At 40.6% G+C, this 15,840-nt stretch overlaps 1 protein-coding gene across 1 annotated transcript in view; it reads left to right on the plus strand.

Annotated features, from left to right (window-relative positions):
* Positions 1-15,840, plus strand: part of valopa (vertebrate ancient long opsin a) — a 39,351-nt gene continuing 23,511 nt past the window's right edge. The window contains exon 1 of the mRNA XM_060926227.1: positions 1-364. Within this exon, the coding sequence (XP_060782210.1) occupies positions 1-364 (364 nt within the window). The remainder of the gene's footprint in view (positions 365-15,840) is intronic.

Here is a 15,840-nt window from a genome sequence, read left to right on the forward strand (position 1 = left end):
ATGGGCGCGTTTGGCACGGCACTGAGCGCTGTTAATTACACAGAAGTAGCTGATGTGCTCCAACCAGATGATCAGTTTTCCGGACCCGTGAAATCCATTGCGCCGTGGAACTTTACAGTGTTGGCAGCATGGATGATCGTGATCACGTCGCTGTCTCTGTTCGAGAACTTTCTGGTTATGCTGGCTACCTATAAGTTTAAACAACTCAGAAAGCCGTTAAACTTTGTCATTGTTAATTTGTCGGTGGCAGATTTTTTCATGTCACTGATCGGTGGGACTTTAAGTATTGTCACAAATTTCCGTGGCTATTTCTTCCTGGGGTCCTGGGCGTGCGTGCTGGAGGGGTTTGCGGTCACTTTTTTTGGTAAGTGAACTTCACACAGTCCTGACAGCTGTGCGCCTGAGACTTCTCTGACTGTTCTTCCGAAAATTATAACTGTCCTTAATTCCAGTTTATTCTTCACTATCCGAGACATCTGTTTGTTCCTATTAGAATAGGAAAATCAATAATTTAAAAAAAAGACTACTTGCATTACTGAATAAACCTTTCCAGTCTTCATTAGGGCCCAGCTCCAGGTGTTTTGCAGCAATGATTTAAAAAAAAAAATGGCATCAATAACTGTTCCAGTCATTTCTTGTGTAAGGAATAAGATTTGAGGCTTGACTTTTGAGAGGAGTTATTTAAGATATGGCTCTTTGAACATGACAAACTGTTATTTCATTTAAAACTAACAGCCTTCCAGCCTATGTCCTGTGGGATTTTTTTTCAATACTAAACTATGTTAATATATACCTAATAACAGTAATAAAAGGTCTTGAAGTGTATAGAATTAGCTGGAACAGTGGTACATCACTTCAGTTCCACAGCTGCTTTCTTTCAAATTCAAGTGCCACTGTAGTGTCTGAAAGACCCTAATTACTTCGCTGTATTATGTAGTTACAATTTGTGTGAAATGTACCATAGTTAATGGATTTATTTATTTAATTATTATTATTATTTTTTTTTTTTTTTGGGGGGGGGGGGGGGGGGGGAGTTTCACAGGGAAAAGCTAAGGAATATCCGGATTACTTCTACATGGGGTCTGTATTATAAAAGTGCCTCCTGATAAAGCATGTGACCATGTTACATGTTTGGGTATAGGCTTATGGAGTTTGTGAAATTGTACTTTAACCCTTAATAAGATTATAATCTACCAACATTGAGGTTAGATGAAAGAAACAGTGAATGGAGTTTGAAAGTGATTATGCCAATAACTTTTGTGCGGAACAAGTTTATGAAATCTGTTTAAAAAATATCTAATCTAATCAAAATCAGACATGCTGCTGGACCTCTGTGCACTCATTATTATTCAAGATATTTTGTTTACTATTTACTTTTGATACAATTCTTATACATCGTTAATATTTTTAATATAAATGGCACCAAGGAAACTGATGAGAGACGAACCACTGTTGTGGCTGCTTGGCTTGAATAACATCTAACAGCCTGATTGTTCTGTATGGGCTTTTAGAAATTAGTTCAGCCCTCTGAAATCTGGACAACAACAACAACAATAACAAACAACAAAAATATTTATAAAGTGCTCCTAGTGAAAGAGTTCTGAGCACTAAATATAAAATATGTAAATACATATGAATGGGCAATAAGAGATACTAATATGAAGTTCTAAAGAGATGAATCTTAAGCTTTGACTTGAAAAGAGAGAAGGAGTCACAAGATCTAATGTCTATGCACTGTAAAAAATGATTTGTTGTTTTAACTTAAAAAAGGTAGTACCCGGGCTTCCTTAAAATTTTGAGTTCATTGAAATTCATATAGTGAGTTAAATTGTTTGCCTGATTGTGTTAACTTACTATATTAATTTCAATGAACTCAAAATTTTAAGGGAGCCTGGGTACTACCTTTTTTAAGTTAAAACAACAAATCATTTTTTACAGTGTGGGTAACGTGTTCCAGAGGTGAGGTGCAGCTACAGCAAAAGAATGATAGCCATATGTCTTGAGATGGTAACCTACCGGCTTTAAAAGAGCGGCATTCAAAGATCTAAGTATTCTTGTCGGGACATAGAGCTGTGGGGCATCATTGATACTACCAGGTGCAAGACCATGCAGCTGTTTGAAGGCCAGAAGTAGAATCTTGAAGTGAATGCATTTCTTGACTGCTACCCAGTGAAGCTGCTTAAGTACTGGACTGATATGGTCAAATTTATGTGTATACGTCAGAAGCCAAGCAGCGACATTAGGAACATGTTGAAGCTTCAGAAGGTCATACTTCGGCAAGCCAAAGAGAAGCCCACTGTAGGAGTCAATCTTCAATGTCATGAAAGCATGAAAAAGGATCTCGGTTGTGTTGAATGACAAAGTTCCTGATACGTGTAGTATTTCATAGATAGAAGAAAGCACCCTTGCACACAGCATTGAACTGTAACAACACTGACATACAGTGGTGCTTGAAAGTTTGTGGACCCTTTAGAATTTTCTATATTTCTGCATAAATATGACCTAAAACATCATCAGATTTTCACACAAGTCCGAAAAGTAGCTAAAGAGAACCCAGTTAAACAAACGAGACAAAAATATTATACTTGGTCATTTATTTATTGAGGAAAATGATCCAATAGTATATATCTGTGAGTGGCAAAAGTATGTGAACCTTTGCTTTCAGTATGTGGTGTGACCCTCTTTTGCAGCAATAAGTGCAACTAAATGTTTCTGGTAACTGTTGATCAGTCCTGCACACCGGCTTAGAGGAATTTTAGCCCATTTCTCCGTACAGAGCAGCTTCAACTCTGGGATGTTGGTGGGTTTCCTCACATGAACTGCTCGCTTCAGGTCCTTCCACAACATTTCGATTGGATTAAGGTCAGGACTTTGACTTGGCCATTCCAAAACATTAACTTTATTCTTCTTTAAAGGAACAGTCCACCGTACTTCCATAATGAAATATGCTCTTATCTGAATTGAGACGAGCTGCTCCGTACCTGTCCGAGCTTTGCGCGACCTCCCAGTCAGTCAGACGCAGTCAGACGCGCTGTCACTCCTGTTAGCAATGTAGCTAGGCTCAGTATGGCCAACGGTATTTTTTGGGGCTGTAGTTAGATGCGACCAAACTCTTCCGCGTTTTTCCTGTTTACATAGGTTTATATGACCAGTGATATGAAACAAGTTCAGTTACACAAATTGAAACGTAGCGATTTTCTATGCTATGGAAAGTCCGCACTATAATGACAGGCATACTAACACCTTCTGCGCGCTTCGGCAGTGCATTGATACGGAGCTCAGATATCAATGCGCTGTCGAAGCGCGCAGAAGGTGTTAGTACGCCTGTCATTATAGTGCGGACTTTCCATAGCATAGAAAATCGCTACGTTTCAATTTGTGTAACTGAACTTGTTTCATATCACTGGTCATATAAACCTATGTAAACAGGAAAAACGCAGAAGAGTTTGGTCGCATCTAACTACAGCCCCAAAAAATACCGTTGGCCATACTGAGCCTAGCTACATTGCTAACAGGAGTGACAGCGCGTCTGACTGCGTCTGACTGACTGGGAGGTCGCGCAAAGCTCGGACAGGTACGGAGCAGCTCGTCTCAATTCAGATAAGAGCATATTTCATTATGGAAGTACGGTGGACTGTTCCTTTAAAGCATATACGCAGAGCCATGGCCTCACTTTCGTTTATAAATGCCTTGAGACCTCAATAATCACAGAGGAATAGTTTTAAGCGTTAACAATAAATCTAATATAGTAATTTTTACGATTAAAGTGATTTATATAGGTAGCGGTCTGAGTGAATGACCTTGACGTCCATAACGTCACAGCAGGAAGTCTATCAGTCTCATCACCATTTCCGCTATACTAAAACACGGAGCTGACTGCAACTCTGATCCTCCATTTTGAGCTAATTTATCGTTATGCCATGTAGATGTGTTGCTGGACAGTGCAACAACATGACAGAAGGTGGATTTACATTGCATTCATAGCCCAAGAATGTTCAAACTGCAAAGATTTGGACACGTTTTGAGAGAAGTTCACAGGCACATTGGACGCCTATGATGTGGTCTCTCCTCTGCTCTGCACATTTTACTGAAGACTCGTATGAGACTGCTGATCTGTTGAGGATCATTGGCTATAAGCCATATTGAAAGAGGGTGCCATATCAACAATTAAAGAAAAAGAAAACTACAGGAAAAGGAAAGTATTTATTTATTTATTTATTTATTTTTAAAAGGAAAGTGAGTCCAGTTGCACCACTCCTCCTGGAGTGAGCCGAGGGTTGTTGCTAAAACCCGGGACAGAACGGGACGGGACATATCGCTCGGGCAGTGACCTCCCCGCGGTTGTTGCTAAAACTGGTGACATCCCGTTCCATCCCAGGTTTTAGTAATTGCCTGAGCCGAGCAGTAATGGCGGAATAGACAGTATGAAGAAAACAGTGAATGAGTGGACCAGCTGTCTTATTTCTAAACTGGATATTGCTGCCATCTCGCCCTTACATGGAAGAAGTGAATGAACAGAGAACTGAACAAACAACTGAAAGTCAGATTGTTTCAAAAACAGTTGGCCACAAAATCGGCCTTTGAGAAGTGAGAACACAGACGGGTAAGCTCCAACTTTCATTTGGATAAAAAAAAAACACGTTGTTGACCTGCATTTAGATTAATACATGTAACTTGTATTGTGTGTTTAAGTTACCGGTATAAGATTATTTAATTTGCTTCAGAATTTGATTGTCTCAGTTCATCTGCTTAATTAATTAGCCTTTTATGTTTTATCAGTGAAAATGCATGCATGTACATGTATGTTGCATAAGTTGTAATACCTATCTTGTTTTAATGAGAATCAACCCACAGTCAAAGAAATCAAATCAGTCTTAGTTGAGCAAGTCGGTAACGGTATTTCTTATTTTCACCATAAATTTTTATTATATGACTTTGGTCTATAGCTGTAAAAGGCCTCAGCCTTAAAACTGATTATCAGCGGGGCAGCTCGAATGCCAACTTTGTGGTCGATTTTAACTCTCAAAAATATATTTTTTAATTCCCATTTATGCAGCATACAAGAGTCAAGGATGAAGATACTATCCACTCAGAAATTTATTTAAAAATAAAGGTTCTGCGTATCTGCTTTAACCATTCTTTGGTAGAACAACTTGTGTGCTTAGGGTCGTTGTCTTGCTGCATGACCCACCTTCTCTTGACATTCAGTTTAGGGACAGATATCCTGACATTTTCCTTTAGAATTTGCTGGTATAATTCAGCATTCATTGTTCCATCAATGATGGCAAGCCGTCCTGGCCCAGATGCAGCAAAACAGGCCCAAACCATGATACTACCACCACCATGTTTCACAGATGGGATAAGATTCTTATGCTGGAATGCAGTGTTTTCCTTTCTCCAAACATAACACTTCTCATTAAAACCAAAAAGTTCTATTTTGGTCTCATCTGTCCACAAAACATTTTTTCAATAGCCTTCTGGCTTGTCCATGTGATCTTTAGCAAACTGCAGATGAGCAGCAATGTTCTTTTTGGAAAGCAGTGGCTTTCTCCTTGCAGCCATGTCATGCACACTATTGTTGTTCAGTGTTCTACTGATGGTGGACTCATGAACATTAACATTAGCCAATGTGAGAGAGGCCTTCAGTTGCTTAGAAGTTCCCACGGGGTTCTTTGTGACCTCACAGACTGTTACACGCCTTGCTCTTGGAGTGATCTTTCTTGATTGTCCACTCCTGGGGAGGGTAACAATGGTCTTAAATTTCCTTCATTTGTACACAATTTGTCTGACTGTGGATTGGTGGAGTCCAAATTCTTTAGAGATGGTTTTGTAACCTTTTCCAGCCTGATGAGCATCAACAACGCTTTTTCTGAGGTCCTCAGAAATCTCCTTTGTTCATGCCATGATACACTTCCACAAGCATGTGTTGTGAAGATCAGACTTTGATAGATCCCTGTTCTTTAAGTAAAATGGGGTGCCCACTCACACCTGATTTCATATCAATGGGATGACAAACACCTGACTCTAATTTCACCTTCAAATTAACTGCTAATCCTAGAGGTTCACATACTTTTGCCACTCACAGATATGTAGAACATATTATTATTGTTCGTTAATTAATATTGAATGTATTATTATTGTAATATTGGATCATTTTCCTCAATAAATAAATGACCAAGTATAATATTTTTGTCTCATTTGTTTAAGTGGGTTCTCTTTATTTACTTTTTGGACTTGTGTGAAATCTGATGATGTTTTAGGTCATATTTATGCAGAAATATAGAAAATTCTAAAGGGTTCACAAACTTTCAAGCACCACTGTAGTTCTATTCTAGATGGCACCAATATTCCTCACTGAGATTGATCGATCAATGACTTCATCACCAAAGACCAGAGATGGGAAGGGTGGTTGCTTGCGGAACTTTGAATGGAAGATGTTGAAGCTTAGTCTTATCCTTATTCAGTTTCAGACCGTTGATGGACATCCAACAGTTAATATCAACCAGACACCTTTCAATTCCGAGTTTAGCTGCAGACATGTCAGGATTGTCATATGCGAATGTAGCATATATTTGAATGTCATCCGCATACAGATGATACTTCAAATTGCGTTTATGCAGGATATTGCCCAATGGTGAAATGTAAAGAAGATACAACAAGGGACCTAAAACAGAACCCTGGGGAACACCACAGCTAAGTTGGTGAGTTGAAGAGCAGGTATTATCCACATAGATAAGTTGGGCATGATCGCTGAGGTAGGATTTAAACCAGTCCAATGCTTTGCCCTTAATTCCACAATAAGATGACATTATATGGAGCAGCACATGATGGGCCACTGTATCAAAGGCAGCTGACAGGTCTAACAGCAACAGCACCACCAGAGGTGTCAAAAGTACACACATTCTTTACTCAAGTATAAGTATAGATACCTGTGTTTCAAAAGACTTTAGTAAAAGTTGAAGTATTGACTCAACTTTTTACTCAAGTTAAAGTGAAAAGTACAGGCTCTAAAACATACTTAAAGTATAAAAGTATAAAGTAACCTTGCGAAAAATAAGACCACCATTTTAGGGAAAAGGTTACTGGACTCCATGACCAAGAGCAAGCAGAGAAAAATGAAGTGACATGAATACAAAAAACTCTGTCAGCCAATCTTTTCTAAACATATCCAAAAAATAAAACTCTTGTAAAAGATTGAGGGATTGCAAACTCAATGTACATGGTGTTAAAACTTTATTGGTATGCAAATAGATATTACACATAAATATTATCCATCACAACAGACTTACACAGCCTAGACAGTAACATTAAATGCATACCCTATGACTAACGTTTATTTAACAGCAAGAAATCATGAGTAGGACTTTAAGTGCATCTATGTGAGAACTACACACATCAGTGTGTGTGTGTGTGTGTGTGTGTGTGTGTGTGTGTGTGTGTGTGTGTTGGGGGGAGAGGCAAGAGAAAGACAGCCGGTGATGTAAATCTTTAAGTCTGAATTTATGCATGTCATCATTCAAAATTCCGAGTCCCTTCAAAGAACAGGGAAGTAACTACACTGCCAAAACCTCATATATAACTTTACGTGACTGTCCGTCGCTGGAGGGACTATGTCTCTCGGCTGGCCTGGGAACGCCTCGGTGTTCTTCTCGAGGAGCTGGCCGAGGTGTCTGGGGAAAGGGAAGTTTGGGCTTCCATGCTTAGACTGCTGCCTCCGCGACCCGGTCCCGGATAAGCGGAAGAAGACGAGACGAGACGAGAGACGTGACTGTCCGTAAAACATGTGCACGTGTGAGGACAGAGACAACAAACAACCATACCAAACAGGCTGTGTGTATGTTTCCAAAAAAATCTGAAGCCCCTTCTAAACATGGGGAGTAACATTTAAGGTATTCACATCACCACCAGTACCAAAATCTTTTTAACCATGGAGATGTGCGTTGTACAATATTTTGGGTCTGGGAAACTGGGGAGTAGCACAAATATACACAACATTAACTACCACAACCGTGTAAAGTGATGGGACAAAGAACTTTGTGGGAGTGTATTAACAGTGCGCATGTCAGTGTAGGGAAGAAGAAAGACAGAGAGAGAGAAAGAGAGCAGAAGTGATTATAATTATGCCTTCAAGCATGTTTGTGTGTGTAAGAATGTACTGCACGGGCGATTGCTCTAAGACAACGAGGGAGGCTCAGCCTCCTCTAAAAATGACGAACATCGTGTAGGATGAATTGTGCTAGGCTTATGTTATAGCCAACCTTATAATATTGCTATTTCAGATCCAGAATCATAGAAATATATGTGCTCAACCCAACTACAGTATGAAATCATTCCGTTATAACTTTCCCCAGTTCGCCTAATGTGTGCGAGAGTTTTTCCCCCTCGTGACAGCGCGATGCAGCCCAGCCTCAGTGGATTGGGAGCTATGTGCTTGTCAATCTCAAAATGCAAGATGATTATTGGACAAATACTGCAAAAATGCCCGCCCACGGAGTCCCACGGACTCCCAGCCTCAATGGACTTCAACGGCATTTGGGAGCTATGCGCTTTTCAATCTCAAAATGCAAGACGGTTATTGGACAAATACTGCGAAAATGCCCGCCCATGGACTCCGAGCCTCACATGGGAGGGACATGGCAGTTTCCGCGAGGAGACTGGTGATTGGTGAAAGCGGCCGGATATTTTCTTTGATTGACAGCTCATTTCAACTATAGACAGGCAGCACAGTGTTGCCAGATTGAGCGGTTTCCTGCCCAATTGGGCGGTTTTAAGTGCATTTTGGCGGGTTTTGAACATATTTTGGGCTGGATAACGTCAGCAGTATCTGGCAACATCAGTTCAGTCCCATGCGGATTCGCAAGTGCTGTGGTGTATTGTAAGAGATCGGCTTACATTTCAATTTCATTCATTACATACGGTTTCTACCAGCTTTTTTAGTTTGTATATATTTTCATTGTAAATAAAGTGTAAATATAGTGTTGTCAAGTTTGCTATCTTAGTTCCAGAAATTTCATTTATTTGAGTGACTGAACTTGAACTTGAGGGGGCTAGTCAGCTAGCAAGAAAGCTGCGCACGGATGCCAAGCATTGTTGATTTAATTTTGGCGAAGCCATTTGCCAGTCTTCCTTTTGAGGAAAAAATTAAAATTAAAGAGCAGGGTAGACCAACGCCTCAAACTGACTTGGTGAAAAAGGTAGGGAATAATACTCGTTCCTTTCAGCTCTCCTGGTACGAGAAAGTGAATTGGCTAACAGCAAGTGACCCACATCAACAACAGTAAATAGGCTACTTTAGTAATATGTCATGGATGGACCAAAAATATAGAATCTATTTAAAATGTTTATGCTGAGTATATTATATTGGAATATATGTTTTTCTGGATATGAATTAAACACCGCTACAATTTGGAAAACATTTTTAAACAACATGCCACAATTTTAAAATATAAATTGTTAAAATATACCCCCCCAATACCACCATCATGTATATTGGACAGCAGGCTAATGGGCCAAAAGAACCTGTTATTTCACAGTTTGTGACCCTGCCAACAATCAGCCAGATCAGAGGCAAGAGTATGGGCAAAATTGATGTGTTTTTTCTTTTAAAATCTGGAAATATCGTAACTGACCAGCCTCCCCTGTTTGAAAGACTACCAGCCGCCACTGATGTACTGTATATCAGTATTTAGGTGTTTGTGTGAGCCAGAAGTGCAACTCAGGCACAAACCGTAGGACTACAATAATCCTCTGTTTAGCTTCAAAAGCAGTTGATTTTCAAAGTTCTTGGAATGAATACGTGCCCTTTTTGGTGTGAATATCAGTTCGGCTGTGCTGAACAGTCTCTCACACGCAGCTGAGGCTGGTAGTGGAGTGTTAAGTCTTACTGACAGGTTGAATATTGTCGGGAAAGACTTGAGTACCCCCATTGCATCACCTGGGCATCCCAAGTAAGTCTCCACCTGTTTGGCGTTTTCCTGGGAACTAGGGTTCTGTTTGATTGCAGAAAAGAAGTCGTCGTCCTCTGAAGAATGGGAGGTCTCACCTTGATTCTCCACAGCTTGTTCTTGCAAATGACTTTTGATATAGTCAAGGCCTATGGAATAAAAGCAAAATTAGGGCCAAATTGGAATCATGGAATTGAATTACTGGAATGAGGGAATTGGATTACAACATGATTAATATAGTTTGCTAAATAAAAAAAAAAGGATTTCACTCCCTTACTGCAACTTTAATGCAATTGCATGCAACTAGTTAATATGTTAGAGATAGGGCTTTAGGACTTTAAATACCAGATTTTCTATTACCAGGATAAAGACAACAGCGCAATACTTATCAAGTTTTAGGATGCATTCATCGCTTGTCCAGCAGGTATTGAATTTGGGGACAAGAATTGCAGCTGCAATCAGCTCTGGATCTGTAAGCATCTGTCCAAATCGCTTTTCAAGGCCTGCGAGGAGTGCGTCAACCAAAGGCCCACAAAACTTGACGGAAATGCGAAGGTGCTGGAGCTTAGCCTTGAGTAGTGTTATTGTAGGTACCAACCATCCCATCTGCACGCTACTCTCTCCCTGCAGAACATCCAGCACTTTTGCCACCGGGCTCATGGTCTTGACATACTCTGCTAGAAAAGCCAGCTCAACAGGACTGAACCTGTTAAAATAAGAAATGAAAAACATTGGCTACAACATGTCAAGTTTATTTAAATACATGACTGTGCATGAGGCTACTTTTAAGAACCTTCTAAATAAATAAGTGAAATCCAGTGCCAATATTACACACTGCTAATCAACTTTTCAAGAGAATTAGTTGAAATTCATACATAGTAATGAATGTGTGTTAGTAGCACTGAGCAATCCTTATTAGGCTACCACATATTGCAATCATTAAGCTTTAAAAAGCAATTACGCAGGTACGGTACATACATGGTATCTTCAGTGCACTGCAGACAGCAGCAATGGCGCCTTCTCCTTGTTCTCTGGAGATCTGAATGATCCTTTCAACAGCAAGAAAGAGCGAGTTCCACCTTGTGTCATTTGGCCTCAGGAGCTGGAGCTTGCACTTATCTTCAATGACCTCAGCAGCTATGGTGGATCTTGTACTTTTGTTCCACAGACTTGTGCATTTTGCAAATGATGAACAAGAGAGCCGCTTGTAGACTGTGCTGCTGATATTTGCTTCAGCCACATCAACAGTTGACACCAAGTTAAGGAGGTGGCAGGCGCAACGGTGGTGTTTTGGAAGCTGATATTCCAAGCCGTCGTCTTCATCTAAAATGGCTCCAGCTTCAACAAACTCAAGATCAGCATTCTCCATCTCTTCATCATCAACTTCTTCTTCCTCCTCCTCATTGTCGTCTACTTCACAGCTTTCTGCTGCAGGTGCCAGATTGTTATTTTCATCAACATGACCATAGACTCTAAATGCCTTCACAAAATTAGAGCCGTTGTCAGTTGTGGTGCGGGTAATCTTTTCATGGATGTTAAACTCGCTGTGAATTTCATTCAGTGCACTGGCAAGGACTGAAAAGGTGTGGGACCCTTTAAGCTGCTTGCAGGCTAGGGCAGCACATCGTCTCTGCAGAGTTTGGGGTTCAATCCAGTGTGCTGTGACTCCTATAAAACTATCAGTGCGTTTACATGCACATAGAGAAAATCGAATTTCTGCCGTAGCTCGACTGAAATCGAAGTTCTAAATGCCATGGAAACACCTTAGCTCGGCTGAAATCGAACCGGACTGGATTTCTCGTAATCGAGCTACGCGACCTAGATTATGCGATTGTAGCCGAGCTACTTAGTGCATGTAAACCCTATCGAGCTACGTAGTCGAGCTACTTACTTCAGCACTGCCCCTTCCGGAAGTGACGAGTGATGAGACCACAAGTGGGAAACACAACAGCCTCGGTCGGCATGACAACAGTAGTAGTAGCGAGCAGCAGAAGAGGTCAGGAGGAACAAGGAGAACGAACGAACACGGAACTGATAACTTTGTTTATACTCTTGAATAGCTCTTCTTCATGACGACAACCGGAAGTGTACCAACACGATGGGGCGTGTAGCGCCACCTGTGGCTCGGGTGCACAATGTACCTCACACAATAGCTCGATTTCCTTGTGTGCATGTAGGATTGGATTTCTCTGGCACCCCTGCTGGGACCCTTAGCTCGATTATCGACAGCAGCTCGATTTGGATGTGCATGTAAACGCACTGTATGTCGGTGTGAGGTCCAGCAATCAGTCGTTGTCGCAATAAACTCAAGTGTGCTAAGAGCTGTTTTCAGATTATTTTTCATAACCAGTGCAGCCTTGTCTACTCTGTTTTTAGCAGTGCCACGTGACATCACTGACTCATCAGGTTGAAGGTGAAGAACTAGAGCTTTGAAACCCGGCTGCTCAACAACACTCAGAGCGTGCAGGCCTTGAATGACAAAATCCATGACTACTTTATCAATACTGGCCTGCGACACTCTTCTGGTCTCCCATAGTTTTGGTTGTTTGGAGGCTGGACTTTCATCTGTCACTGTAAGCCTTTTGGAAGTGAGGTTTGTGTACCTCTCCAATTGATTTATGTGTCTCCTCTGCAGGTGAAAAGAAGGCACACACACACATTAGAAAACATTAGACTATATTAGACATTAGACTACATGACATAACATAATTTCCTTTGAATAATATATAGCTATACATGAAACAGTATGCAAATTAATATTAGATCATGGTAGTGAAGTGAATATGAGCTTATTTGCAAACTGCACTGATAGTTAGCTAGCTAACCTAAATCCATAGCAGCTACATGCTAGCAAACCAAGACAGCCTACCATATCACTAGCATATCTGCTAGCTGAGTAGCTAACTACAGCATTGCAAACGTAAATTAGCCAAGCCATTATTACTGAAAACGAATTATCTATCCATGATAAGAAGTGTTTCTTACCTCCACATGTTTTTTCAAATTCGAAGGCGAATTCTTGAATGCTAAAAGTTCGTGACGTTTTGGTAGACACAATTTACAACGCATTCTCCAGGAGTCCTTCTTGCGGCCAGCTATTTCAAACATTTCTTTGAGGTAAGGCCAGGGGTGTGGGATGTGCTGGTCTCCACTTGTCTCTCCATTGTCCAAGGGATCTTCACTAACACTCTTACCAGTTTTATCATTCGTTTCACTACGCTAACGTTACGCTTCTAGGTACCACTATCACGAACGATATGATTTTTCTCACTGCCGTTTAGCCACCTGGTTTGTTTTTTTTCTCTTTCGTCTTGTGAGTGTAGACAAATGCACCAATGGGATTGACATTTTTGTGCGTGTTTACATATGTTTCTAATCGTAAACCAATCAGTCACGTTGTCTGCATGGCGCGCATAAATCACAAAAAATGCTTTGCAAAATTGCATAATTTAAATACAAGAGTAACGATCCTGTTTTGAAAATGTAAGGAGTAGAAAGTACAGATACTCATGCTAAAATGTACGTAGTAAAAGTAGAAAGTTGGCACAATAATAAATAGTGAAGTAAAGTATAGATACCCAAAAATTCTACTTAAGTACAGTAATGAAGTATTTATACTTTGTTACTTCCCATCTCTGAGCACCACACAACAGTTGTTGTCTAATACCAATAGGATATCATTCTGCACATGTACAAGTGCAATCTCACAACTGTGATATTGTCTATATGCTGATTGGAGGGGTTTGTACAGGCCATTATTGTGGCATGACTTCAAATATATAGCCATAATATTCTCTATGACCTTGGATATGAAAGGAAGGTTGGAGACTGGTCAGAAGTTCGAAAAAGTCTCATGGTCTAACTGTGGTTTCTTCAGTAATGGAGTAACTACTGTCTTCTTCAAGCACAAGGGCATGTATGATGTCTCCAGACATAGATTGATACAATCACAGGCAAGATGTCATGTTGATACTTACTGAGGAGACTTGAAGGTAAAGGATCCAATCGGCAAGATTTAGACACGACCTTGCCAGTGTTTGTCGATATTTCATCAATAGTAGTTGGTTCAAGAATGTTGAGCTGTCAACAGTGTTATCTGTGCATCATCTGTGCTGAAAAAATATCTGACTGCGAGTCCTTGGATGGGAGTACATTCCTGATGGCCTTGATCTTATCAGTAAAGAATTCAGTAAAACTGTTTGCAAGCTCAACAGCTGAAGCTGCAGTGGGGTAGACTTTCACAGGCTTACAATAGAGTACCATATCTATTAAGTGAAAACGAGCCTTTTGATCATTACCAGCTTCTTCAATGAGAGCAGAGTAGTATTTCCTCTTGGTGGAATAAATGAGATCTTTCAACATTTGGTCAAGTTACCTCTGATGGTCTACTTCAAGCTGAGATTTGCGCCATTATCTTTCAAATCTCCACCTCAGAGTCTTATGTTTGGTGATTTCCTTGCTGTACCATGGAGCAGCTGGTCAAATAACTATAGACTTTCTCTGAAGAGGAGCATGATTATTGAACAAAAAAGTTAGCATGGCATCATACTGATGACAGAGTTCCTGAATGGTTGATTCTGGTTGAGATAGCAATGATGAGGAAAGCAAGTCATGGTGAAAATGAACACAGTCTATATTACAAAGCTTGTGAAAACAAACTTCTTTACTACCAGTGTTCTTCTGAACTAGGAAGAATGTTGAATAGGAAAAATTTTTTTCAGCTCTGGGGTCTACTCTTTTGATTATTCCAGTGTTCAAGAGGGAACAAACTTCTTGGAATAGAGCAGCTAATTCAATGGCATCTGAAATTAACAAGATCCTAAGCCCCAAAAAGGGGGCTATTGGCAGAACTGAAATTAGCCTTGTAACATTTTCATCAGGACCAACCAGTCCAGTATTCGTGCTTTATATGTAGCCTGTGATCCAGGCCACAGTGATTTGAGGGTGCCATCTGTCAGTCGGTCAGTCTATTTGGATGTACTGGTTTCTGTTTTCTGAGACCTGTGTTCTTCTCTCCATGCCCAAAGAACACACTTGACACATAGAATATGTTTCCCAAAGTTGATGTACATGTGTCTGGCAGCACAGACTGCAATTCATAAACCTGATTGACAGAACTATGCAGCCCAGATGCAGTATAGAAGATAGTATTAGTCCTCCGCTGATGGTGTCAAAATAGTCTTTACTCTGTTGGATAGTAATATCCTTTGTACCTGGCATCATGTGGAAGTACACATTCGGTGCTGAGATGTCAGCATATCGGTTCTGTCTGGGCCTCTGGATTTTGGATGTGACTGTTATGGGAGCCTGCCTGTTACTGAATTTAAACATCATGATTCCATTATTCATTTATTTGCACATGATGCCACCCATGCACAGTGTTCCTGGCATAAACTCTGGATCCACTGCAACCCAGACCATGATAAAGTATATATGAAGATGCATGAGTGAACAGTGTTAACATGCTCCTTGATTCACCTTTATCTGAGCTACATTAAAGATCAATATACACTGATCAGCCATAATGTTATGACCACTGACAGGTGATGTGAATAACATTGATTATCTCATTACAGTGGCACCTGTCAAGGGGTGGGATATATTAGGTAGCAAGAGAACAGTCAGTTCTTGAAATTGATGAGTTGGAAGCAGGAAAAATGGGCAGGTGTAAGGATCTAAGTGACTTTGACAAGGGCCAAATTGTGATGGCTGGATGACTAGGTCTGAGCATCTCCAAAATGGCACATCTTGTGAGGTGTTCCCAGTATGCAGTGGTTAGTACCTACCAAAAGTGGTCCAAGGAAGGACAACCAGTGAACCAGCAACAGGGTCATGGGCGTTGAATGCTCATTGATTCGCCTGGGGCACGAAAGCTAGCCCATATGGTCCAATCCCA

The sequence above is a fragment of the Neoarius graeffei genome, chromosome 7 (assembly GCF_027579695.1).
Source record: "Neoarius graeffei isolate fNeoGra1 chromosome 7, fNeoGra1.pri, whole genome shotgun sequence".
NCBI lineage: Eukaryota > Metazoa > Chordata > Actinopteri > Siluriformes > Ariidae > Neoarius > Neoarius graeffei.